This window comes from Camelus bactrianus, chromosome 16, assembly GCF_048773025.1.
Source record: "Camelus bactrianus isolate YW-2024 breed Bactrian camel chromosome 16, ASM4877302v1, whole genome shotgun sequence".
Taxonomy (NCBI): Eukaryota; Metazoa; Chordata; class Mammalia; order Artiodactyla; family Camelidae; genus Camelus; species Camelus bactrianus.
This window is the reverse complement of record NC_133554.1, coordinates 38,631,051-38,658,643: the sequence shown is the minus strand read 5'-3', so window position 1 is coordinate 38,658,643 and position 27,593 is coordinate 38,631,051. Positions and strand designations below refer to the sequence as shown.

Sequence of the window (27,593 nt, the reverse complement as noted above, 5' to 3'; positions counted from 1 at the left end):
TACAGGCAATAAAACCAGAAAGGAGATCTGATTGACTTCTGCCCCGATTTCTACAGTAGGAGCACCCAGGAGCATAGGGTCACAACCAAGGGCCTCCCAGGCCCTCCACCATCTCCTCCTCCTCCTCTGCTCCTCCAAGGGCACTGCAGAGCCAGGCCCCAGCCCCAGAAACAAGTCTAGCCTCCTAGAAAAAGATCCTAGGGCAGGAGTGGAGCTAGTGACAGCCTATTAATAACAATAATAGCACTTAAAATATGCCAGATAATATTCTCCCACAGTAACTCTTTGAGGCAGGTTCTATTAGCACCACCATTTTAAAGATGAAGAAACTGAGGTACAAAGAGGTAAGTGGCATGTCCAAGACAGTAGCAGAGCCTTGGCAATCGAACTGAGGCAGTAGAGCTGGAGGCTGCACCCGTATCCACTGAGTCGCCTCTTAACGGAGCAAAACATTAACACAGACAACAGAAGTCATAGCCTTGAGTTCTCGAGCTCCTTGTTTCTTCTTGGATAAATTGGAAACATTAATAGTTGCTAGCCTATAGAGTTGTAGGGAGATTAACGTATCTAGAGAATACAGTGCCGAGCACATAATAAGCGATCGATGAATGTTAATTATTGATATTACGGTTATGGGCGTTTCTGGGCCTGGGAAAGAGTGCAGGGCGATAGCCTTGCACGGTTTGCAGGTGAGATCACTTTGTGAGCCAGCGGCACGGGGCCCCTCACAGTCTCTCCCCAGCCCGGAGACTGCGAGCCCAAGAGTGAGGGGCCCCCAGAGGCTCTGGCCCCGCCCCACCAGACTTAAAAAAAAAAACAAAAACAAAAACAGGGAGACGCTGGGCGCAGGCGCAGAAAGCCAAGCCGTCGCCTTGCGCCCGCCCAGAAGTGCACAAGCATGGAGGGACGCGCGGACTCCCGCGGCGAGCCCCGCGCTTGGCTCTCTGGGTCCGTGCTGGGCCGCTGCTGCGTGGAGCCGCTCGTCTTCTTTGCCAACTTCGCCTTAGTCCTGCAGGACCCGGTCACCACGCAGTACCTGTGGCACCGCTTCAGTGCCGACCTTGGCTACAACGGCACCCGCGAGAGGGGCAGCTGCAGCAACCACACAGTGGATCCCACCGCGCAGGTAGCGGCGGCCTGGAGAAGGGGGCGACGTGGCGGCGGCGGGCCCTGGGCTACAGCGTGGGGGCAGCTGAGGTGGTGGGGCCTGCATGAAGGTTGGGGGCAGACCAGAGGGTTCTGGATATTGGGTGGTGGGCGGGTCCGGAGCAAAGCTGGAGCCTGAGGAAGCAGGGTTAACCAAAGGGAGTATTGACTGAAGAAAAAAAAAACAAAAACGTACAGCCTAAAAGTTGAGAACTGCGTTTTATTTGGCTGACTTTCTGAGGACTCAAGCAGGAGAGGCAGCCTTTCAGAATAGCTCTGAGGGACTGTGTTCCCAAGAGATAAGGGAGAACCTAGGATATATAAGAGTTTTGCAACAAAAACCAGGTAGTGGGAACGTGGAATAATTACTGTTAATTAAAGAAAACCACACATCTCAAGTTAATGAACAGCCCTTTTCTCTGTATGGGGTGATGCAAGAGGCTGGGCTCATTGAAAACTTTCCTTTGATATACACTTTAGCTATCTTGGGCCAGTATCCTGTTCTTTCCCATCCTGAGCCCTCTCCCAGGGTGCATTGTTGGGGGTGGCTGCAGTGTCTGAGGGCTTGGCAGTGAGCAGTCCTTTTGTCTCCATCCCGAGTTCCCTCGGGGCTCACCTCAGGGGCGGTGGTAATGGCTGAAGGCTTGATGGCCACAGCATCCTTTGCCGGTATGGCAGGTAACATTTTTCATTCACAGTGGTAAAAGTAAGGAACGGGATCTTGTCCATTTCCCATACCCACCTCCAGTGTCAGTTTTAAGAGTTGTACTAAAATTGTCTCTGCAATTTAGGCTCCCAAGAAAGTCCTCATACCTGCATCTCCCAGGATGGTGATGGTATGGAGAGTGAGCAGCCTAGAGTGAGGAACAGCACCCCAGTAATAAGACTTTTGTCCCCACAGGAAGTGGAGACTCTTACCTCCCACTGGACCCTCTACATGAACGTGGGCGGCTTCCTGGTGGGACTGTTCTCATCCACTCTGTTGGGCGCCTGGAGTGACTGTGTGGGCCGCCGTCCGCTGCTAGTGCTGGCCTCGTTTGGCCTGCTACTCAATAACCTGGTGTCCATCTTTGTGGTACACCTGCAGCTCCATGTTGGCTACTTTGTTCTGGGCCGCATCCTTTGTGCCCTCCTTGGAGATTTCAGTGGCCTCCTGGCTGCTGGCTTTGCCTCCGTGGCAGATGTCAGCTGCAGCCGCACCCGTACCATCCGAATGGCCCTGCTGGAAGCATGCATTGGGGTGGCAGGGATGCTGGCGAGCCTTGTTGGAGGTCACTGGCTCCAGGAGCAGGGATATGCCAACCCCTTCTGGCTGGCCTTGGCCTTGCTGATAACCATGACCCTCTATGCAGCATTCTGCTTTGGTGAGACCGTGAAGGAGCCAACACCTGCTCGGCTCTTCACACTCCGTCACCACCGATCCATTGTCCAGCTCTACGTGGCCCAGGCCCCAGAGAAGTCCAGGAAGCATTTAGCCCTGTACTCACTGGCCATCTTCGTGGTGATCACTGTGCACATTGGGGCCCAGGACATCCTGACCCTCTACGAGATGAGCACACCCCTTTGCTGGGACTCTAGGCTGATCGGCTACGGTTCTGCAGCTCAGCAACTCCCATACCTCAGCAGCCTGCTGGGCCTGTGGCTTCTGCAGTACTGCCTGGATGACACCTGGGTGGCTGAGATCGGTCTGGCCTTCAACATCCTGGGGATGGTTGTCTTTGCATTCGCTACCATCACACCCCTCATGTTCACAGGTAAAGTGTATGGGCTCAGGGACAGTTTGTCTCAGAATTGCTGGGTGAAAAATGGGGGCTAGCCACCTGCTGCCCCCAAACGTAGTTCATGCCTATGTCTTAACATCATTGTGCCCCTAGGCTGCACTGGAGGACAGACAACTAAGAAACCTCACAAAAATACTATCTTTGTCATATAGAAAATACAGACCTTCAGTAGCCAAGGTCATTCACTCACATTATCAACCATAAATGTTGGTGGTAAGATAGAGCAAAGACAAGAATATGGCTCATACACTAATTGCTTTACTCCTTGGCCTCCCACAGCCTGCATTCATGGTGTTCTTAAGCAAAGTCCATGCCATTATTGCCTTCACACTCGCTTCTCCGATAAGAATCACAGGACCTGTCTCAAATATCCTTCGTCAGCTTCTCTGGGTTTTTAAAAAAGCCAGTCTTCTCAGATCACAGATAACACACTCCTGCTTGGGTTAGTTCTTCTTCTCCCCTCCTCTCTTCCTTTTTTTTTTTGGTGGAAGAGGGCAGCTGGGAATGAGGAAGTTAACTTTTCTGAAGGAACAGATTTATTTTAATAGAGCCCTAAAATATTTTGTTTACAGTCAGCCAGTCAGTAATCAAGAGATTTCTGCTCGCCTAGACGGTGTGACTGGCGGGGACCCAGGTACTTTTCTTTCCTGCCCACGGCATCTCCCATGGACTAGGTGCTGGGCTCAATGCCCTTGGGTGTGCAGGGATGATGAATATGCTGTCATTGCTCTGGTGAGCCTCAGCAGAGTGGGATTTGGGGGCTGTCACCTGAAGGGCCCCTGGGAGGCCTCATTGTCTAACCCACTTTGGAGGCTCCACTGTCCTCCAACAGTTTGCAGTTTTCCTGAGGAGGCAACAGTTGCGCAAGGGAGAGAAATGGGTATGAAGGAAACAGTGTAGCCTGTGAGTAACTAAATGTCAAGGGAAAGGGAACTTGCATTTACTGTGTGCTTACTGTCCCCTGTCATTGTCTCTTTACCCTGCTGAGGAAGTTCTGTGTCTAACCCGAGTCCCTCATGGGATAGGTACCAGAGCTCTGCTGCCTCTCACTTGGGCATCCATCTTCACAACCCCATTTTCTTGATGATTGTTTCTTTCTCCACAGGGTATGGGCTCCTCTTCATGTCATTGGTTATCACACCTGTCATCCGGGCCAAGCTCTCCAAGCTGGTGAGCAAGTCAGAGCAGGGTGAGTGTCAGGGTTAGCCCTTGTCTAGTTCCTCATACCCAGTATTGCCTGAACCTGGCAGAGGGCAGCCGTGGGCTGGGAGGCATCTCTCCTTCCTCCCTCCCACCCTGGAGAAGTAAGTAGCCAAGACAACTACGTTGCTGTCACAGTGCCTAGGGCTGGCAGAGGACCACAGTGCCTTGGAATTTGCAGTCACGTGCACGATTATGTCCTTTTGGATCAGCCAAGCAGAGGATTTACTCGTTCCAGACCCCAGCTTTTCCATCTGTAAAATGAATGTCACAATGCCAGAGTTCCCTACTTCCCTGGGGTCAGAGCATACAAGCTCAGAGGAGGCGAACAACTTTGTGATGTAGATTTCACTGTCTCTGCGTGGCAGATGAAGCAGAGGATTAAACTGACTCACCCAAGGTCATCAGTCAGTGGTGGAGCTAGGATGCACACCTGGATCTGTTTTCAAGAGCAGCAGGTCTTGGGATCTGGGTTTTAGTCCTGGCCCTGTCACCCTCCTGGCTGTGTGATCTTGGACAGGTCCCTTTCCCTCTCTGGACCTGTTTCCTCATATGTAACACGTGTGGATTGCTCTTGATGACATCTACAGGCCCTTCCAGCTCTGGCAGTCTGGCAGTTTAATCTCAACTTCCGTTGGGTTGTTGCTCACTTTGCAAAATTCGGGTTCTGCTGGCATATCTATAAAGAATAGCTTCTCAGGCTTCTAGGTCTTTAGATCTCAGTCTGAAACGTCTGGCTCATCCACTTTTCCCCGCCTGCCCTGGAAGGAGGATCTGGTGATGGCAGAAACTCTGGTGCCATATATAGCCCACCATGGGTTCTGTTGTCCCCAGAACCCATGTGACTTCGTTTATTCACTCATTAAGTTTTTTTCTAGCACCTTCACTGTGCCCAGAGATGCATGCCAAGGGGAACAGGAGAAAAGAACAGCCCTTACTAACTGGCTGGCTCCAGGGGGCTAGGCCCCATGATGGGCGCTTTATGTGCAAATTTAATGTTACCAACAGATCCAAAACCATTTTTATCAGGCTTTTGCTAGAAGACATCACATGTACTTTTATATATGTATAATAACAGTCATTTGTTTGGTAGCCACTGTGTGCCAGGTGCTTCCTATGCATGCCTTCATTGGAGTCTTATCATGATGCAGGATTTATAGGTGAGGAAGGTGAGATTCAGAGAGGTTAAATGACTTGCCCCAGGTCACACAGCTGCGTGGCGGTGGTGCCGAGGTTTGCACTTAGGTCTTTCCGATTCCAGAGTGGTATTTATTTCTTCACAGGTGCTCTCTTTTCTGCTCTGGCCTGTGTGAATGGCTTGGCCATGCTGATGGCCTCCAGCATCTTCAACTCGCTCTACCCAGCCACCCTGAACTTCATGAAGGGGTTCCCCTTCCTCCTGGGAGCTGGCCTCCTCTTCATCCCGGCCATTCTGATTGGGTAATGCAGGGCTCTGACCTGTGTTCAGAGTGGAGCTCTTTATCCTAAAGGTGTCCTCCTCTGCCTCCTCCCAAGCAGAAACAGCATCCTCATTCCTGGAGCTCTTCCCCTATGGGTGTGTCAGTCTCAGCCTGACTCTCCCTTAGCAGATGGTCACCTAATCCTCTGGGAGCCATTCCCCAGGGACAAGGCAGAGGGCTGGTAGGGGAAGGGTCAGGCTCACAGTGCCTCCTGGAAAAGCTACATTCTTGCACCCAGTTCCCCCATTTTACAGATGGACCTGTGGCTGGCAGAAATGTGCTAAATGGAAGCCTAGAGGGCTTCCTTGGCCAGGCGTGGCTGGGCCACAGGCTCACCTGACCCAGTTCTTCCCCTGTTGATAGCCTCAAGAATCATTTGCCAGAACCCTCTGTCTCTGGACATGGTCTCCCACCTCTCAGCCTGGGGAGGGGGATACCTGGACCCGCCCACCCAATAAAACCTGCGTCACTTCTCCAGGATTTGAAGGTCCCCACCTGTTAAATCTGAACCTTCTCTCTGGTCTCTCACAGGATACTGGAAAAGACTAATCATTGCCCTGAATTCCAGCAGTTTCCCCAGAGCCCCTGATCTGCCTGGACCAGAGGACAAAGGGCAAGAGGAGCAAAGTGAGCACTAACCAACTGGAAGTATTGCCTCTGGATCCCAGCCCTCAGCAGCACCGGCAGCTCCCTGCAAAGGGCAGTGTGGTCAAGCTCGACCAAGGCCCCCACCTCATCCACAGCTATGCCAGCCTATGACTCTAGGATCTGGAATTGTAACCCAGACAGACCCACTCCAGGGCAGGCAGTGGGGGAGCCATTCGGAACAGGGATCTGTTTACCCTGTAGGCCATCAGGCACATAGAACCCTCCAGGGGAGAGGAAAGGTCCTGATGGAGGTGACACTTCAGGGACCAGTTGAAGCATGAGGGCTGGCCCCTCTGCTTCCAACCGAAACTGCACAGCTCACAGTGCTCAGTTTACCACGAGCAGCCACCAGTCACTCCTTAGTGATGAATATGGTGCTCGGTAGTGCTGGCTTTGTAGGGAGGGAGGGTTGTGGGAGTGGCTTGGTGCCCCCTGGAGGGAGAGTGCACTGTCTGAGGGTGGGAATCAATCTCTTGGGCTTAGCAGTGCCAAACATAATAATTATAATCACCCTGAAATGAACCTTCTGGCCCCCAAGGCATTGGGCTGTGGGGCCCTCTGTTTTCCTGTTCAGTTTGCCCACCAGAGGTCAGACAGCAGTAGCTGCTGGAATGGACAGGAGCCCCTGAGCAGCCATGGGATTGGTACTGGACATGGCCAGCCCAGACCTCCTCCTGACTGACCATTCTCTTCTGAGCTGCTGGGAGGTGGAGGGCTGCCAGGCTTGCATCAGGCCAGCAGAGAGACTCCGGGCAGAGACCTGACCGCTTGTTCCTCAGTGTCAGAGATCCACTCCCTGAAGGTACCTGTACTGGTCTTCCTGGCTATACCAGCCCAAGCAGAATCAGTTTTTGTTACCATTCAGCCCTCCAGCACCTCCCTCATTGCTGGGCATTTCAGCAGGGCCATGTGCTGACACTCTCCCTTGTTTATCTGTAGGTCAACAGGAACCCGGAGATGGGCCTGACCCTCCAGAAAATGAGGGACCCATTTCTAGGGCATTAGGAAAGCCTGGACCTAAAGTTGAAAGGCAGAATAGGATTCAGTATTAAGGCACTGGCTTTGATGAAGGCCATAAGCCCCCAAGCAAATCAGATGGTACTTGACTCTTCAAAACAGAATTGGCCACAGGGCATGACCCCCTGCCAGTATTTCTACCCTCATTCTCTCTCACCTGCCCTACCAGCCGGTTTCCTGGCTAGAAATCACGTAGGTAAAATGGGGGAGGCCCAGAGTAAACCAGGGTCAATTGTGGCCTTCTGTAGCCTGGGCCTGTGTCCAGATTCCTATCTCACTGTCCCCTGTCATTGGGAGATCAAAGCAAGAAGAGGGCCTGGGCTGTACTCTGGGCAGGGCCTCTAGCTCATTCATATTTGGCATTAAGCAAGGTGGTAGTTCAGTGACATCCCCTAATTAATCATGGTTGGTCAAGTTAGGAAACACTAGATTGAATAATGTTCTAAGATCCTTCTTCCCTCATACATTCTAGAATGAGAGGCCTCTATTCATGGGCCTTGGGGGAGGATGAATGAGTTGGAGCTGGACTTTTGACTTTTGAATGCTCCTGAGCAGTTCTTGGTCCAGAGAGGGGTGGGGTGAGGCTGACTCAGCCCTGACCTGGGGGCAGTAGCTAGGGCCCAGCCAAGCAGAAAACCCTGCCCCTGAAGACCCGTGTCAGAGCAGGCTGCAGGGGAAAAGGCTATTTCTCAAAATCTCAGGACTAACCCTGTGGGGCCAAGTCTAGATGAAAGGTGAGGGCCAAGGTGCCCGCCTGGGCCTCAATCTGGGCAGTGTTTGTCATGGTGGGGGATGCCGGCCCCTGAACATGCTGGCCTGGCTGGGGGAGGGTCATCACTTCAGCAGCTCTGGTGGGGCCTGGAGTCTGGGCAGTCGTTCCTCAGAGAGGCAGGAGACAGGCAGCAATGGGGGCTGTACCGAACAGAAAAACAGTGCTGGGAAACTTCCCTGAGTACTGCTCAAGAGAGCTCAGAAGGGAGTGGGGCTGGGGACAAAAAAGACAGGAAGCTTCTCCTGGAGGAGACTTATCAAACTGTATTATTATTGGTTCTGCTTCATGAGGGCAACATTCAGTCTGCCTCAGTCACCATGCTATTCAGGGCCTGGCACTGGTGGGCATTCATGTGGCAAGGAAGGAGAGTCAAATGCAAAGGACCAGCTGAAGACAGTATTTTTGGCAGGGAGGGGACTGGAAGGAAGGAGTCTGAAGCCTGACGATGTGGCTCGAGAACTCAGAGTGGCCTGTGGCCTGGCCAGTACCTTCAGGAGGTGGCTTGGGAGCTGAGCCAGCCTTTAGGTGTGAACCCACTGCCTTCAGGAGGGGAGAGGCAGGGCAGGTCCCAGCTGATCCCACTAGCTGGAACCTGGATTTATTGGAGGGAGGATACAACCCTGGTGGAGGAAGCACCCAAGGGACTCCTGCTCGGTTATTTCTGTATAGCCTCTGGGTCAGCCTTCTGTTACAAAAACCTGTCCCCCACAGCTAGATTCTTTGGGGCAAGGGAGAAACCAGCCATCTGTGGCTCAACAGTCCTGCCCAGGATGATTCTTAGGAGAGCAGTCCCGACAGCAGTGGGCTGAGCAGCAGGAGGCCAGGTCTGCATCCTGGGGCTGACACTCATGACTTGGGAAACTGGGCACATCATTCATTTCCTTCTCTAAAATGGAGATGATACCAGGTAAGGTTGCTCTGATGATTAGAGACCATGGAGTGTCAGGGAAATGGCAAAGATTTGTGAGACATTTGTGTTTTACAGCCTTGCTACCCACCTGAGAGTTGGTGAGAACTGCAGAAACTCAGGCCCCACCCCAGTCTCCTGAATGGAATTTTAACAAAATTCCCAGATGATTTGAATGCACCCCCTTGCCCTGCTGCAGGGTCTTGCCTCTTCCCAGGGAGCTACAGTTCTGCCCAGGCTACTGCTGATGCCACAGGGCGCTGCCTTGCCCCACCTCCCCCTGAGCAAGTGGGTGGGCAGCCTTGGGTGGGTGAGGGGCTGGGGAAGGGAGCTGGACCAGGCAGAGGCCCAGGGCACAGCACCAAAGCATAAGTAAGGGGGCTAGCTGCCCTTTGAGACATGGCCTCCCCTGCTCAGACCCAAACAGGGGACTCCCATGTACCAGTGAGTGTAGGCCACAGCTGCAGACCAGTGAGACCAGTACAGGCTGGCTCAGCCTGACCCTGACCCAGGTGTGGCGAAGGAGGCCACACGTCAGGAAGGCTGGGAGAGGGGCCAGGCCAGCTAAGGACACTGAGTGGTTATAGGGCAAGGCCACGGGGTGCAAAGAAGTGGTGAGCCCAGGGGCCAGAAGCTGTCTGGGTGGAGAGCCATGGCTGGACTCATCCCCAGCTGGCTCCCAGGCCCAGGCCCTTGCGGGGCGGAGAGCGTTGGGCACTGTGTTAATGCCTGTCTGAGGCTGCCTGCCTTCACTCTACTCAAGCTGGCTGCTGTCAGGGCAGGAGAAGGGTAGTGTGCAGCAAACCCTCAGTCTCCAGGGTCTCCAGAACTGAGCAGTGACCCTCCCACAACAGAAACAGGACCTGGTGGCAGGGCCTAGGGAGGTCTTAGCACCCCCAATGCCTGGCTTCCCTTCCCTTTCCAGAGGAAGCTGGGTTTGAGGTGGACCATGAGGGTGAGGAGATAGAGAGCCATTTCCTGAGAAGAGCCCAGGCTGTCTCAGCCCAGGGAGGACAGTCTGAGTTGTTCCATTGGGGGGTGGGGAGGATGATGGAAATGGGGGTCATGGCAGGGCTTGGGAACTAGGGACTGGTTAAGTTGGGCCCAGGGGTACAGCACCCTCCAGACTGGTGTCGGAGCCTGCAGACGAGTCCCGGGAGGAGCGGCCCTGCAGGAAGCGGATGATCTTCTCAATGGTGGCCTCCTGGTACTCATGGGACCACCTGGGGGCACAGAGGCCGGTGGGTCAGCGGGCTGGGCAGAGGGAGCTGCCACTGGGGGCATGCGTAACCCACCCCGCCCCTCCTCACTTGATGCCGTTGAAGCTGAGCACAGCCTGCATGTCCTCAGGCAGGGCCTGGGGCTCTGGCCACTCGAAGCCATCAATGACAGGCACGATGTTCTTGCCACAGCTCAAAGCAGTCACAATCTCCTGGAGAGAGAAGAGGAGGGAAGAGGAAGAGACCCTGGGTCCCATCCAGGGACCTGGGGCCAGGCAGGCACTGGGAGGGCCAGTAGCCCAAGGCTGAGCCCAAGAGCCCAAGGTGGGATACTGGCCTTGAAGTCCACCTTGATGTCTCCCTCACCTGCTGTGGTTATATATATATATATATATATATTTGGTCTTTGTTCCAGGTTCTTGGCACCAAGCTCCTAAAACCCTCAGAATCTCAGATGACCTGGGAGGTAGGAGGCTCTGCCTAGGTAGCTTCAGGATGGGGGCTGGTGGCCAGAAAGACTAAGCTATGCTTAGAGGGTTGGAACTTTCAGCACTCCTGGCCCCCCTGCCCCAGACACTTCCAGGGAGGGGAGAGGGGCTGGAGATTGAGTCCAGTCACCAGTGGCCGATGTTAATCATCACGTAGACTTAATCAGCCTACATGATGAAACTTCCATAAAACCCCTAAGGATTGGGTGGGTTAGTGAATACATTTAGATGCTGGGAGGGTGGCCCAGAGAGGCATGGAAGCTCTGTGCCCCCCTGCCCATGCTCCCACTCCCCATACCTTACCCTATGCATCTCTTCCACTTGGATGTTTCTGAGTTGTATCCTTTATAATAAGCCCAAGAATAGTTAAGTGCTTTCCTGAATTCTGCACGTCATTCTAGCAAATTATTGAACCTGAGGGGGGAGGTCATGGGGACTCATGAATTTGTAGCCAAGGCAGTCAGAAGTGCAAGTGGCCTGGGACTTGTGGCTGGGTCTGTGGTGAGGGCTGACTTCTGGGACTGAGCCCTTAAACTGTGGAGTCTGACATCCGCTCCAGGTAGTAGTTAGTGTCAGAACTGAACTGAATTGTGGGCCAGCCAGTTGGTGCTGGTGAGATGGAGAATTGATTGTTGGTGTGTGAAAAACTCCACACAAATTGGTGTCAGAAGAAAAACATCACACCTCCTGCATCCAGATTGATCCATGAGGAGCCCTGCCAGTTGTCATCCTTACTTATTTCTCAAATCCACCCATTTTTCTCTCCTCCACCCGCTACCACTGCCCTGCTCCAACCCTGTATTACCATTACTCCCCACCCAGTCTCTTCTCATCCATTCTTGCCCCGTGGAATTCACTCTTCACATTGCCCTTTCACCTAGCCACTCTTTGCAAAATGCAAATCTGATCATGTCATACCCTACTTAAAACTCTTCATGACTTTATATGGCTCTTAGAATAATGTTCAAAGCTTTATGTGGTTGGCCACAGCTCACTTCTCAAACTCTACCCCATCCTGTTCTCCCAGCCCTAGATTTGCCATCCCCCCCCCCGCGCGCACAGGGCATTTGCACATGCTGTCTCCTATGTCTAGAATACTTTTCCCTGCCCTTTCACATAGCTAATGCCAACTCATTTTTCTGATCTGAACTCAATCAGCCTTCCCAGGGAAGTCTTCCTTCACTTCTCTGACCAGTTCAGATCCCCTATTTTAGGCTTTCATAGACTTCGCAGCACCTACAGTTGCAAATTTAAATTAACTAATGAGTAATTTACTTATTATCTGTCTTCCGTACATAAGACATAAGGACCGGGACCATGTCTGGTTTTCACTCACCTTGTGTCTCAGGATCTTGTACAAAGCCCTGCCCATAGCCAGCCTTTGCTAAATACTTGATGGCTAACTGGCTGAATGAAAGAATGAGACAACATTGCATAGCAGTTAAGGTTGTACTCTGGAATCATCAGATCTGGGTTCATATTGAGTCTCTGACACAGGCTCTGTCATGTGAGGCAAAAACAACATCTCTAATTTCTAAAAATAGGGTTAATGATAGTCCCTAACTGGTAGGATTGTTGGGAGGCATAACTGTGATAACCCATTGCAAGTGATTAGAATAGCACCTAGCAAGTAGTGTATGTTTAATAAGTAACAAGTAATTATTTCCTCCTTTGTGAAGTGGGGATAATAAAGCTTACCTCATCAGGTTGTTGTGAGGCTATGACTATTAATGGGTGCTCTGGTAAGTGCTTATTGAATATTTTTTTTTCCTTTCAAGGGGGAGCCACAGGGATTAGGCTTTTTGAGTGCAGTTCACTTGTGGTTTTCCATATTGATTACCCACTAAATGTGGCTTCAGGGAAAGCAGTTTTAAAACCAGAGGCAATTAAGCACTAAAAACAACCAAGGAGGGATAATGGAGCCTTTGGGACTGGTCCAAGGCAAAGGCTCTCACCACTCCTCCTGCTCCTCCCTCCTTGCAGTCTGCTGGGCCAGTGATGGATGCCACACACCCTTGCGGAGCAGAGCCTTCCTGGGGAAGGAACCTGCATAACTTCAATCCTGATTGATTTCTGGGGAACCTCTCCATTTTATGACTGAGAAGAAGGAAGCCCAGCGAAGGGAAGGGACTTGCTCCCAAGTCACATATATGCCCAGCCCAGGAGGGGCCAGGCCTCTGACTCAAGCATTCAGATTCCAAGTTTCAGGCTGTTTCAACCAAGCCCTCTGCCTCTCTTCTGAGCACTTGAATGAATTCTGACCTTGCAGCAATTTATTTGGGAACCTTTAGACATTTGTTTTATCCAGAATTACACAGTAAAGTTAGAAGATGTGTATGGTTCTCCTAGTCATCTCAGCTTCATCAGTATCACTCATCTGTTTAATCATTGATTTAATTATTCTATAAACTCTTCAAGAACCTACTTTGTACTATGCATGGTTTTAGGCGTCAGGGATCCAGCATGAATAAGGCAAGGTCTGAGATCTTATGGAGCTCACAAACATTCCTCTCTTTTTCTCAGAAGGTCACCAGCTCTAGGCCATCAGTCATGATCCTCTAGGGTGTCTCTCTGACCCAGCACCTCCTCCCCAAACCAAACCCAAAACTCAGCCTCTCCTACATGGCCTCTGGGGCCTGACCCTCTTCCCCACTGTCCATATGGGCTGCATCCTTTGTCAGAGCCTTCTCCTTAAAACCCACTGGCCTGGCATCACTGCCCTCATGGGATCCCTTTCCCCAGTGCTTTAAGCACAGGTCTTCTCTCTGCCTTTAGGAACCCCATAACCTGGCTCCTTAGTTCTTATCTAGCCAGTGGTGTGCTGGTACATGTTTAACAAGTAACTCTCCAGAGGGGAAAAAAAAAACAACCAACCGAACAAATAAAACCCTAATTTGTAGTTTTTACCAATTTCCTTAGTGTAACTACTCCCAGCCTGGCTGACTTCAGGCTACTGACATGATGTCACTGAACTTGGAGTTGGAAAGAGAGATGATTACTCTGGTGTCAGCTGAATCCAGTCCTATCCCACCACCTTCCCCCCCACCCCTCAGATCTGAGCCATAGGACAAAGTTGGATCCTAAGAAAGAGCACGGGCTTTGGAGTCAGATAGACAAGAGTTCAAAGCCCAGCTCTGATTTCTATACCAGCAGTGTGGCCATGGGAAAAAGTATTCTACTTCTCTGAGTGTCAGTTTCTTCATCTGTAAAATGGAGAGGCCAATACCAGTAATAATGTAGGTTTTTGTATCTTTCTCATCCCTACTTTTGTTCTTTGCTCATGCTGTTCCCCTGCCTGGGATACCTTCTCTTCCACTGATCTAAATTCTTGAGACTCTTCTCAAGTCCTGCTTCCTCCATGAAGCCTCCCCTGATTATTCCAGCCCTCAATGCTTTCTCCTTTCTCCATATTCTTATGGCAAGTAAGAGGTTGGCCTACCTGGCTTTACACTGACATTAATTTCCATATGATCTGGTCACTCTGGGCATATTCTTGTCTTTAGGAAAAGGGCCCTATACATATGACTACTGCTTCCTTTAGCCCTGGCCTCAGCTCCTGCTCACTAATTAATGATTAATGACTAATAACCAGCAGATGTGACATGGATCCATCCATCTATCCATCCATCCTACAAGTATTCAATTAGTTTCTACTATGTGTTAGGCACTGAGGATACAATGGGGAATTAAACAATGGTAGTACTCATAATAATTGTACTACTACTACTAATTACAGCCATTATAGAGCAGTTTTATGCCAGGCATTCTGCTAAGCACTTCACAAATTTTAGCTCTTTTAATCCTTATAACAATATCCTAGGGAATTAGGTACTATAATTATTCTACTTTCCAGTGATAAACATGAAACTCATTAGGGTTAAATAACTTGCCCAAAGCCAGAGCCAGGATTCAAACTCTCAGCTTTGTGCTCTTAACAATGCCATTGTGCCTGTCACTATGCTCTCCTGCCCCCTTCCCTCACAGAAGTTATTTTTCAAAGCATTTTCATCCCTTTCTGGACCCTCACAACAATCCTACAAAATAAAAGCCAGGCAAGTTATCCCCATTTTGTAGATGAGAAAACTGAGGCTCAGAGAGCCTAAGTAAATGGCTAAAGTCCTGTTACAGTCAGAGCTGTGGCTCCTAACTTCCAGTGGGGCCATGAAGGTTGCTGGTGTTCAGATGAGAAAGAATGGGACGAGGACCTTGTCCCCTGGGCCACAGGCCAATGCTGGGACCACAGAGGCCAGCACTTACCTTGTGCACCCAGTCCTTGCAGTCATGGTCCTGCATGCACTTGTCCAGGGCCCCAGCTGACAAAACCAGCACAAAGTTGCGGGCATCTGTGACACTCTGGATGAGCTTGTCTTCAAACTTGCCCGCTTCCAGCTTCTCCACATCGATGAAGACACTGAAGCCGTGCAGCTGCAAGTGCACCTTCAGGAGGCTGCAAAAACGTCTTATGTCACTGCCATGGCCTCGCCCCAAGGTCCCAGGCTGCCTGCCTGCCTGCTTCTCCTCACCTGGCCAGCTGGGAGCCCGAGTTCCGGCGGTAGCTGATGAAGACATCTGGAGTGTCCCCGCTGGGCTTGCAGCCCGTGCAGGGCAGTGGGGAGTGTAGCATTTCTGAAGCAGATAAAAAACAGCCTGGTGAGGGTGGCTCCCCCATCATTCACCACGAGGTACATCATCCCCTACACACTCAGCCCCCTAAGCCCGGCTCAGGCCGGGCGGCTTGCTCCAAAAATGTGGAGGTGGTGAGATGAGGCCTACTGGAAGGCAGGATGCTAACCAGGGGTGAGGCCCTCTCAGAAAGCAGACATCATGTTTTAGGGACATTGATATGCATCTCCGGCTCTGCCCTCTGTCTAGAGCTCCAGACCTGCACAGCCAGCAGCCTGCAGGCACTCCAAATCCAACACATCCCAAATCCTCCTCTGACCCTCTTCTTCCTAGTCTCCCACCAAAGCCAGAAACCTGGCTATCAGCCTCAACTCCTGCCTCTCATTCATTCCTTCAACAAATATTTACCAAGCGCTTTGTGTGTATGAGGCACTATTCTTAGTGCTTGGGATACAGCAATGAACAAAACAAACCCTGCCCTCATGGAGCTGACATTCAGTGCTCAGAGCCAGGCATCATGCTCTGTGGCTTCTGCCTTCTAACATCCTGGACTCCAGCCCCAGGGCCCTCCCTGTGTCCAGGCCCCCAAATCCAGCCTCTTCAGTTGTCTCCCTAAATCCACACTTGCCCAGTCTAATCTGTTTGCCATAGCCACCAGGGAGATCTTCCTAAAATCCAAATCTGAGCGTGTCATTGCCCCCACTTAAAAACCTCTGCATGGCTCCCTACTCCCTACAAAAGGGAGTTGTAAGCTATTTTTTGCTGTAGACCCTCTCATTCTAAAAAAATAAATCTTAGGGGTTTACTGGGAACTGCACTGGAAAAATGATAGAAGCTGGTCTGCTTTGGCTGAAGCAAAAAGAATGGGGCCAAAGCCCAGTCCCCTGCCCCTTATGGGAGCTTAATACATACTTACTGAATGAGATGAATGAAAAGAACCCATCATCTTATAATATTCAGACTTAACACAGAAAACTTCTGTCTGTTTACAAAGAAAGGCAGAAGCTCAAGTCAGAGTTCTGTCATTTAATAACTCATAACCTTGGGAAATGTATTTAAATTATTTAAATTTGAGATTCATCATCTTTAAAATGAACACCCATGATGGAAATGTTCTTTATCTTTGATTATGATGGTGGTTACACAGGGGTATACATTCAAAACTGTCCAAACTGGACACTTTTAAGTTAAATTATATCTCTTTTATTCTTTAAAAAGTTAAAAAAAATTAACGCCCATTGCATAGGATGTATGTAGAGATTAATGAGATAATATCTGTTAAAAAACTTACACAGGACCTGGCCTAGAGTAATTAATGATAAATATTAGCTACATAGTAAATTAAAATAAATTAATAAAGAGGGCTGCTAGAACCTGAGAATCCACTCTGCTCTCACAACCTCCCTAAAGCACCCACACTTTGTAGGCTGTTGATTAACAGGATAAGCCCCTAGTCTTCCCACCCACATTCACTCTGTGCACCCCCCATGCTGTCTTACCTCCTTACTTGTATATATTGCTCCTTCTGCCTGGGTTGCCCTTTCCTTCTGCCACCACTCTTTCCCCCACCCCCAAATACATCCTTCCAGACCTGGTCAGGTATCCTCTCCTCTCCAAAGCCTAGGTCTGGGCAGACAAGATAGGTGGTGCTTTCTCTAGGCTCCCTCTGGAGTCCTGGGCATGCTACCTGCTGGGGTCACCTGCCTGTGTATTCTCCCACCCTCCTACCCACCTCAGACTGGGAACTCCTTGAGGGCAAAGTGCAAAATATTCGTCTTCCCATTCTTAGAGCCCAGTCTGGCACAGCCAACGTGCTCAATCAATCCGAAGTGGGGCTCAGAGGCTCCCCTCACCCCTCCAGGGCTGGGGCTAGGGCTGGGGCTGGGGCTGGGGCCGGGGCATGGGTGGGAGCAGCTGACCTCTGGCAGCCGTGAGGATGCGGGCGCGGTGCACGCCCAGGCGGATGCCACAGTCCTCCAGGAGCTGCTGCTCAGACACGCGGTGCAGCAGGGAGCGGTCTAGGCCACAGCTGACCAGGCCATATGTGTACTGGCGGAAGCGCGGGTCCAGGCTGCCCAGCCAGTCAGCCAGGTTGCTGCGGTCGCACGTAGCGTAGTTGGCGAAGGTCTTAAGCTCCGTGAGCTCCCTGAAGAATCTGCACCGGAGGGAGGAGAGGAAGCTGAGGTCTTGATTGGAGACTGGCTAGAGGCAGAGGGGGCGTTTAGTTAGACCTGCCAAGGGGGATGTGCTGGCTAGAGGCTCTATACCTCTTTCGGGTGATGCCCGACTTCATGCCCAAGTCGGTCTGGAGTTCCTCCTCCGTAAGCCGCAGAAGCAGGTCTCCATCTACCTGCTGCTCCTGGAGGAGGGGTCAGATGTAAGGAAAGGCTCCCCTCCTCATCATTTGGACCCCACCCAGCACAATGTCAAGGGCAGGGACCTGGAGATGGCGGTGGGGAGGAGAATGGGACCCAGATGAGAACCAACTGACTCAGAAAGTGGCCGAGTACAAGCTCCCCACGCCCAAAAGGCCACCCTAGTGCCGCAGGCGTGAGGTCCCGGATGGGGATTGGTCGCCTGTGTACAGGGCGCCCCTAGCGGCCGCGCGGCACTCAGGCAAGCACCCGCTTCCAGACCGCTGTCCAGCGATTCTGCGCGGCTCTACCCGGAAGCTCTCGCAGTACTGGGAGAAGCCGATCTGCTGCAGCCACGTCTGGACCTCGGCCTCCTTCCAGCTGGCCACGCAGGGCAGGATGGGCCGCGGCACCTCCTCGCCCAAAAGGCGCAGCGCGCGCTTGGCCAGCGCCGACGTCGTGCCATTAGTGGAGTAGGAGACGAGGCGTTTCAGGCTTTGGATGGCACCTATGTCGCTGAATACCTGGCGAAGTATGGGGAGAGGGTGTCTTGGATCCACCAGTTGCCCTAGTCGTGCCTGGTCCCTCCCCGCGCCTCTTTTCACCGCTGAGAGCCCCACCACCTACCCTAGGTCTCCCTTCATCAACTAAATCACCAAGTCCTGTGGATTCCTCCTCCTGACGTTCCCTCAACTCTTGACCAGGTAAGTCCCTCCCATGTCTCCTCCCCTCTACAGCTTCCATCTGCTGTGGGATAAAGTCTAGTTCTCAGTATGGCTGCCAGGCCTGGCACAGTGCAGTCCCTCCCACCACTCTCAGCTCTCCACCTCTTTCACCAAGCCACACTCCTCTGACACCCACCCACAGAGGCTCTCCCACCTCTGGGCTTCAGCCTGTGGTGTTTCCAGACACTTAGTTCTTCCAGCCTGCTTGTGGGAATCCTACTCATCTTTTGAATCCAAATTGATTGGAACCTCCTGCACGCAGCCTGCTTTGATTTATCCACAGTTTGGCCCATACCTCCAATTAGACCTTGTACCGCACTCTCAATGCCACTGTCATTAATTGACAATGCAACTTCCACTAGACTGAAAGCTGAAGTCATGTCTTAGTCACCCCTGGAGTTCCATAACAGGCACACTGCAGGGCACAGAGTCAGGGCTCCATTTGTCTTTTCTTAACTGCACTCACTTGGCCTTGCTGGGAAAGGAGTGCCAGAGCTGGTGGTCATGGCTGCTGCCCAGACCCACTCCTTAGGGTCCTCACTCCCTACTTCCCTTTAAGTCCTTCTCCCAAAACAGAATGACCTGCTTTGCAAAGTCAGTCCTCTCATGGCCCAATTCTGGGGTGCAGAAAGGAAAATCAGAAGCTCCTAAAGCATTGGACCTCAGAAGAGGCCTCAGAGATCTCCCTGGCACATCAGTCTCTTCTTGATCTATGGGGATACACATGATGGGTGACAGTCACCTGTGAGACACACTCCTCTGAGCAGCCCCAGATGACCACTGTCATACAGACAGGGTGGTCCATGCAGCATGCCCCATTCCCTGTGCACCAGCGGTCACTAACCTCCCAAACCCCTAGAGGGATGCAAAGGAGGGAGAGTGACATTATAGGATAATTAATTCTGTTATATTTTAAAAACAAAACCTGCAAACTTTTGATAATTTAACTATTACTATTCCCACATCCAGGATAAGAATTGTTGCTACAGTCCACTCCTTCAATTATGGTCCACTTCTTCAATTTTCCAGAGGACAAAAATGTGGCATATAAAGGCCCAGAGAGGGGAAGCCAGGTACCTAAGGTCACATAGCAAGTTAAAGCAGAGGGAAAAGGCTGCAGATCAGGCCCTGAGACTGAGGACCTCTTGGGACTTGGGTGGGAGTTATCTGACTGACAAACAGATGTCGTGCCGGTGTTTACTCCATCTCCTTCCTGGAATCCAGACCCAAATGACAAAAAGGTCCGCTGGAGGGCCCCAACTGGTCATCTCTCAGGCACTTCAAATTCCATCTGTCCCCATGAACTCACTCTGTGCCCCACCCATTTCACACAGTTCACCTTAGTTCAGTACCAGGTGCCACCACCCACTGGGTTCCTATGTTCAAAGCCAGGTGCCACCCTCGGCTCCTCCCTCCCCTTCATCCAGTCACACACCAAGTCCTAATTCTGCCTCTTCAGCACCTCTGGAATGTGTCTGCTTCTCTGTGCTTCTGCTGTCATGCCCAGGTCCCAACCTTCACTATCCCACCTGCCCCCTGCCATGGCCTTCTATCTGGTCCCTTTGCCTCCAGATACACCCTTGCCAACCTCATCTCCATGCAGCAGCCAGGGTGACTTTGTAAAACACAGGTGTTCCCTGAGTAAAACCTTGATCTCGCCTTTAAGGCCAAAATGACTGGTCCCTCACCTTCCTCCTCACTTCACCTAATTCTTATGCAAACTTCAAGTCTCAGGTGAATGGCATTTTCTCTGGGAAGCCTTCCCAGATGCTCTCTAACCCCCACCCCACCCTACTCCACACAAGCCCCACACCTGCACCCACCTTGGTCTTGCCCTGCAGACTCTTGATGGCAGCCTCGGCACAGAGATAGAAAGCGCCGATGCACTGAGCCTCCAAGCGCGACGAGTCGAGCAGTGGCACGAGGCGCTGCAGGTCGTCTGGCCCGCGGCCCTGGCTGGTGTCGCTGGCATCCACCAGGCAGCGGGCGAAGCGGCCGGGGTCCAGCGAGGCCACGAGCGGCTCTACGAGGGCCAGCGTGCCGGAGCGCTCCACCTCGCGCTCCACCTCCTTGTTGGTGGCCAGCACCGCCACGGCGAGGCAGGCGTGCAGTCGCAGCAGCTCGTCCTCCTTGGAGAAGGCGAGTGGGAAGAGCCACTCGGCGGCGCGCTTCTCCACCATGCGCCGCTGCACCGCCTGGCCCCCGTGCAGCGCACAGTTGGCTAGCGCCAGCGCACAGTGGCGGAGCAGCGCCGGGTCCGTGCGGCGGCACCAGTAGAGCACCGCGTCCAGGCCGCCGGCTGCCACCAGCCGCTGGCACGTCTCCTCCGAGTGCTTGAACATGTGCTCCAAGATGCCTGCCACGCTCCGAGCCAGCTCCACTGGCTCGCGCTCCTTTGCCAGGTTCAGGATCACGCCTAGCCCGATGCGCGCCACGCGGTCCCTGCCAAGATGCTTATCTTAGCCTCCTAGGAGCAATGGCCTCATCACTCATCCTCTCTGGGCCTTGCTAGTGTCATATAATGTCATGAGTCTGGTCCTCCCTGCCTCCCCCGCCTCCCTCACCTCCTGCCCTGGGAGAACCAGACTTCTCTGCTTATAAGGGTACTCCATCCTGGCCACACCCATTTCCACTCTGACACCCATCCCTGGAGGAGCAGTATATGTAGTGGCTAAGAATTCTACCTCTAGAGCAGATTCCCTGGGTCCTGGTTTCTTCTCTACCATTTTCTAGGTGTGAGATCTTAGGTACCTTTATCTTTCTTGGTTTCCTCATCTCGTAAATAGGATAAAAAGAATACCTACCCCATAGGGTTATTATGAAGTTTATAATCCATGTAAAGTGCCTGGCACATAAAAAAGACTCAATAAATGTCAGCTTTTCATCTCTGAAGTGCCACTTGAAGTACACCACTCTTGGCCTTGCCTTCAAACTTCTCTTCACTCCATGCAGTGTTATTGGAGTGTATTTGTCCATTCATTTAAGAGGTCATTTATTGAGGGCCTACTGTGTGCCAGGCACTGTGGTAGAGGCTGAAGTTAAACAGTGACTAAGAGTGGCTGGAGCTCATACACAGCTAACATAGAGCAAGTAAATGATGAATGGACAGGATAATAGTTATATGACCATAATGATAGTAAAACCAGGTGATGTAATGGAGAGACCCTGGATGGAGGGATATGTCTGAGGAGGTGACGTCTGAGAGTTAAACATCCAGAGACCCCTGCCTGCAAGTATCTGGAAAAAGCACAACAGGCAGAGAGAAAAAGGACAAACGCCCCGAGGGCTGATGAGCTTGGCATGTTTGGGGAAGAGAAAGAAAGCCAAAGATATCTGCAGTGTCTAAAATCAACAAGGGATTCATATATTGAATATTTATAAAAAAAATTCAAGTCAACAAGAAAAAGGCAGTAAATTTAATGGAAGAGGGGCAGCGGACACAATAAATGCAGTTCATAAAAGATGAAAACCACAGTGCTAACAAGCAAATAAGAGATGCTCTAATTCATTAGTAATCAGAGAAATAAAAAGTAAAACAGCTATCACTTTACACTTAGTAGATGGGCAAAAAGCAGAAACTGGGTAATACAGGAAGTTGGTGGTGTGTGGGGCCATGAACACCCTGAAGCCCTGTGGGTGGAGGTGTAGGCTGGGGCGTGTGGGTGAAATTAAGGAGACAGAAACTCTATGAACCACAAATGAGGGCTCTTGGGTTTATATCCCAAAGAGATTGTCACACAGCTCCACAAGAGGACATGGACAAGTCCATTCATTGCAGTGTTATTTGTGGTGGGGGAAGCTGGGGCAGTCCAGTGTCAAGCCTGGGAGAGTGGAGAGGTAACACAGGCAGGTGCCCACTCTGGAGCACTTACAAGTGACTGAGCAGATGATAACATAGCAACAAGGAGGATCTTAAAAACAACACTATTTTAAAGCAAGAAATAGAATGTGCTATATAACACAGCACCATTTGTGTACAATAAGAATCTGCACATAAAACAGGAGTAGAGATTTTACCAGAACACAGTAAACATTAAACAGATACACATTAAACATATTGGATGGTTGCCCATGGGATTAAGTTAGAAAGATAGTGGGACATCAGTCAAGAGGAGAAAGAGAGACTGCATTCTAGGCATAGATGTATGCAAAGACTTGGAGGTGTCTGGTGTACTTGGGGACTGTCCCCATCTCAGCCATGCTGAAGTGAAGCTACTCCAAGTGGCTGAGGTGGAAGGTTCAAAGGAAGAATGAGCACAGTGTTCTGGGGGCCTTTTGAGCCATCTCAAAGCATTTGTACTTTATTTTGATGGCAAATGGGGAGCCATTTTCAGGAAGGAGAGTGACTTAGTAACATGTGGGTTTTAGGAAACGTGCGCTGGCTGCTGTGGGGAGGACAGATCCACGGGAGAGAGGCTGGAGACCAGCAGAGCAGGCAGGAGAGTTGCCACATTCCTGGCAGAGGTGAAAGTGTCCTGTCTTCCTGACCTCCACAAATGATGTCCTCCACAGATGATGTTACCCACAAAGACTTACAGGCCCAGCCAGTCATGGAGTCCTCGCCCAGTGAGCATCACAGTGCTTGTGACTCTGTGTCCACTGCAGGGCCTATCTGAGCCCAGAACATGGCCTGAGGCCAGTACAGCTTTGCTGAGCTGATCACTGAGCTTCTCTCCAGCCCAAAGGAACAGATGGATCCTAACCATCCACTTGGGCAGCTGGCACTGCAGTTGTTCCTTTATCCAGGGAGAAAGCCAAAGCTCAAGAGAGGTTACATGACATGCCCAGGGTTACACAGCTGGTGAGAGACAGAGCTGGGATTTGAATTCATATCAGTCCATTCCCAGGGCTCAAGATCATTTGTTGGCACTGTTTGCTTCCAGAACTATCTGACTACATAAGCTCTGAAACTATCGGAACTAGGATGTGCTTAAGACATCATCTAATCCAACACCACCTTCGTTTCCTGAGGCCCATTGAGGGGAAGGGCACGTTCAGGAACATCAGTTTAGAGAGAGGACTTTATTCTGCATTTTTGAGCCCCAGCCCTCACCTTCCCCTATGCACCTGGCACCTTTAAGAGTTAACTCTGCTTATTGTGAGACTTATTCACTTAATTCCCAATTCTTCTGCAGCCTGAGAAGCTGTGGGTCTGGGTTCAAATCCCAGCTCCAAAGGAGGGGTAAATTGTGCACATACACACACATACAAGCCTGTATATATTATATATATATGTATCTGTATATGCGTAGACTTTCTGGAAAGATATACAAGAAACTTGTTTCACTGGTTTGCCTCTAGGGATGGGAAGAAAAACTTTAAAGGTGTATGCTTTTTGTACCTTGGCACTTGAATTTATGTGCAATAGTTTTTTTGGCTTTTGTTGTGTTTTGTTTGTTTTTTTAACGTATCTCCTCCACTTACTCACTATGTATTCTTTGGAAAGCCGTTTAACCTCATTATGGTCCCCTGATGGGGGGCCAACTGTGAATTTAGAGGGCTAGCAGTCCGACGAGGCCCTCACTGGGTGCCGTGGGTCCAGGCTCAGAGGGCCCTACCCTGTTGGGCTTCTCCTGGATTTCAGGGGTGAGTGAAGCTGTGATATAGGCTCCTGGGTAGTGGTTGTGGCAGCACCCTGGGAAGAAGAGAGCTGCAGGAAAGGGAATGGCAAAAGGAGTGATGGAAGAACCTTCTTTAAGAGGAGGTTGGTTGGTGGAGGAAGGAAAGATGTCATAAACACAAATTCTCTCTGTCACCCCCCCCCAAACCCCATTTTCTTGCCCTTCCAGCCTCCTTCCGGTGCAGTCTAGAGGTGTGGGGAGATCTCCGAGAGGATTTTGATGGCGACCAGGCTCTCTAGGCTCTGTCCTTGGTCCTGAAGTGATGCCAGCACCAGCACGTTGCTCTTGGGGCCAGCGACACTGGTTAACGTGACTCCTCAGTAATTCTAAGCCAGGTGAAAACTGTTATTTTTCAACCTTGAAAAATGTCAGGGCTATTTCTATCTTGCAGCTTTCCTCGTCTTAGGGTGTTGGCTGCACCCATTCTCTAGGAGTTCTAGTTATAGCTGCCCCATCCCACATATCATGTCTACAGGGCAGACTCGTCAACCCAGGCCCACCACGTCCAGTGAGTGCCCACTCCATCTGCTAGCCCTCCACATTTACAGCCCATTCCCATCAGGACATCTGATGTTAGATGGGAGATTAAAGACTTGCTGAACAAGCAGAACCCTAACTTGGTCTCCTAACTTAAATTGCTTCATTGATGCATTTTTGACAGTTGTATCATTTCCACTGTCCACAAGTTTATTTTTACTTTTTGAAAATGGCAAGGAAAACACCCCCAATTCATGCTCATCACACTTGTGAGAGCTATATAAACTGAAAGTGACCCTTTCAAAACCCTTCTAAATCTGAGGGGCCCAAGAATTCAACATGAGACTGGAATGTGACAACCTGGTCTGCTCTGGCCTCAGAGGGGATAGAAAGTGGGCCAGGGTCCTCTCATTCCAGGGGAGACCCCAAGAGGCAGGAAAGAGTGGCAGCCAGGCTTCAATTGGACCCCACCTACTGTATCTTGGCACTGTGTGAGGAAGATTGGGGAACACATACTCTGACACCTGCCTAGTTCCACACCTGAGTTTCCTCTTCCCCACCCACCATCCCAGCAGAAAACCTTCCATTCCCCATTAGCAACCACAGAATGAGATCATATCTGGTCTGTTACATGAACCAAAACAAAAAAGGAAGAAGCAGGAAGTGGATTGGGGGTGGTATGAAGGCAGCAAGTAACCCTTAGTTCAGCACTCATTTCAGCCTGGGGAGAGAGGGGAGGGGTCCTCCTCCTGTTTTCTGAGCAGTGTTTCTCTTCCTCTTTTGGTGAGAGGGAGATGGTATGGCAGAGAGAAGCCAGCACAGAAGGACACCCAGGCCTGCGGGGAGGAGGGCTGTGGGTTTAGAGGGAATTGACATTAGGGTCCCACCTTCATTCTCAGAACCAGAGACAGTGTCCTGTCCTACTACTCCATTCCTCCCCTCCCAGTCAAATTCCTCGCCCCATTGGCCCTGGGAATGAATTTTGGCTGCACCATTATTTCACTGTGTGACGCTGGGCAAGTCACTAAACTTTCCCAAGCCTCAGTTTCCTCTGGTAAAATGGACACACTGGTCCCCAACAGGGATGTGGTGCAGGGATTTCTGAGGTGAAGCAGGAAAGGCCCGATGCGAGGTACACGGAGACCAAGGCACTAGGCGGTCCTTGCTGCCCCCACCCCCCACCCCAGCGCTCTACCCCTAGCCCGGCCCCCTCACCTGTTGTCAGCTACCAGGATCTGCTCCAGCAGGCGGGCGGCCTGCACGCGCGTCTCCAGCTCTGGCGCCTGGAGCAGCCGCAGCAGCAGGTCTAGGCCTCCATCCAGGCGGATGGCGTCGCACAGACCCTGGGCTACCTCGCGGCCCATGGCCGGCAGCAGCCAGGCCTCCTCCACCAGCTGGAAGACCTCGGCCAGTCCGGCGCCCACCGCCCGCACGCTGCCCGCCTGCTTCAGCGCCGACAGCGCCTGCTGCAGTTCGGGCAGCGTGCGCTCCAGGGCGCCCTGCACCTCAGTGCCCGCCCCGGGCGACACCTCGCGGGGACCACGACCGCCCGCGGCCCACCATGGGCCAACGCCGCCACCGCCGTCCGGCCCCGGCACCCCTAGCCGCTCAGCGCCGGGCCGTGGGTCCGACATGGCGAAATAGCGGCACAGCTTGTAGGCGGAGAGAAGCAGCGTCAGGACCATGGGCGCGGGGCTGCTGGGGACATGCCCGGCCTGAAGGGGCGGGGCCGGGAAAAGCGATCCAGAACTTGGGAAGAAGGGGACCCAAGAGGGGACCAGGGGGAAGATGCTGGAGGGAGGGTGGAGAGAAGGGTACCAGGCAAGAGCACTGACCAGAAATTTGGGGGAGGGGTGAGGGCAGGATCTGGGACGAAGCGGTTGTGGAAGGGGATGCAGGCCCAGATGCAGGGGCTAGGCGATAGGAGGAAGCGGGGGAGGAGAGGAATGGACCCAGGCGCGGGAGGGCCTAGGAGGCAGCAACCAGAACAAAGCGGCTCTGCAGAAATGCTCTGCAGCAGCCCCGCCCCTGAGAAGCCACCGGCCGGAGCAGACGCCCCGCCTCTTGGTCTTAGGGCTCCTCCCCTGCCGCCTGCGTAGCCCCACACTCAGCCTTTCCCAGGCACGCCCACACCCCGCCAGGCCTCTCTCTCCAGTCGCAGCCCCCTATCCCTTCCGCTGGATGCAGGGGGAAGGAGCGGAGGGCGAAAGGACTGCCTCCATTTTACCCTGGTGACACTGGAATGTGAGGGCAACACGGTTGGGTGCCCCTGCCTTACTAGTGGTTAATGCAGTAGTAATAACAATTTTTAAGGCCCTTTATGCCTGTTTCTCAGGCCTTAAAACATTCCTAAGAGGTAGGAATTAGTGCTCCCATTTCACAGCCGAACGGACTGAAGCCTATAGAGAAAAGATTGCCCGAAATCACACTGTCTTCTGATTATAGAACAGAAAAAGGCAGCGGAGTCTCTGAGGATCACTTCCTCCAGGTGATGGGAGGACTTCCAGAGGTCTCTGGACTCCTGAAAGTGAGCACAAAATCAAGCATTCTGTGCCAGTGAGCGTTTTCTGGGTAGAGGGAGCCTACTTCTCACTAGAGTCCGAAAGTGGGGAACTGGCCTATGGGGAGGATGAGGGTGGCGATAGGGAGTGGCCTGCTGAGGGGCAGTAAATTAGCGGAAGACTCAGGAATTACATCCAGTCTAAGGGGTGAATGTTCACCCAACTTACCATGCTATGAATACCTGCTTGGGGAAATCAATGCACCCAAAAGATAAAACAAATTTCCCCAGTGTGCTTACCAGCATAGTTCCTACCCCACTTTCACTGCCCTAAATACACAATGGGGAGGGGGAGCCACCCAGCCAGGGATGTGTCTGATCAAACAGATCATGGGTCAATAACCATTTATGGAGAATGAAGTTGGGGGTGCTCCAAGCACTGGGCATTTTGTCTGCTTTAGCTCCCACCCTGTGCGACAAGCATAATTAGTTCAGAACTAAGGCAGGTAAAGAAGTTTGCCCAAGGTCACATAGCCTGTGAGCAGCAGAGTGGGCTTCCATTCTGCCCTCCAGACCCACTGTGTTAGCCCTCTTCTGAGATGACCCTGAGCTTGGCAAGGATCCTATACACAGCTCTCCTGGGCCTGGAGTTCC

The 27,593-nt window shown here is 51.8% G+C and overlaps 2 protein-coding genes across 3 annotated transcripts; one reads left to right on the top strand and one right to left on the bottom strand.

The window, feature by feature from the left end:
- Positions 1–670: 670 nt before the first annotated feature.
- On the top strand, positions 671–13,282 carry SLC46A1 (solute carrier family 46 member 1). Of its 2 annotated transcripts, XM_045519048.2 has the most exons (6): positions 671–1,126; positions 2,048–2,900; positions 4,033–4,116; positions 5,411–5,567; positions 6,119–6,214; positions 12,623–13,282. In XM_045519048.2, the coding sequence occupies exons 1-5, from the start codon at positions 899–901 to the stop codon at positions 6,174–6,176; spliced, it is 1,380 nt and encodes a 459-aa protein (XP_045375004.1). In that variant the 5' UTR covers positions 671–898; the 3' UTR covers positions 6,177–6,214; positions 12,623–13,282. The 2 variants fall into 2 exon arrangements, with proteins under 2 accessions (XP_045375004.1, XP_010956587.1); XM_010958285.3 differs by lacking the exon at positions 12,623–13,282 and having other exon boundaries at positions 675–1,126; positions 6,119–12,344.
- SARM1 (sterile alpha and TIR motif containing 1) lies at positions 8,268–27,562 on the bottom strand. The gene is made up of 9 exons (XM_074343104.1): positions 25,655–27,562; positions 20,165–20,783; positions 17,928–18,140; positions 17,530–17,621; positions 17,182–17,417; positions 15,163–15,265; positions 14,897–15,086; positions 10,242–10,363; positions 8,268–10,154 (listed from the first exon to the last, which is right to left on the bottom strand). The coding sequence occupies exons 1-9, from the start codon at positions 26,122–26,124 to the stop codon at positions 10,025–10,027; spliced, it is 2,175 nt and encodes a 724-aa protein (XP_074199205.1). The 5' UTR covers positions 26,125–27,562; the 3' UTR covers positions 8,268–10,024.
- Between the last annotated feature and the right edge of the window lie 31 nt (positions 27,563–27,593).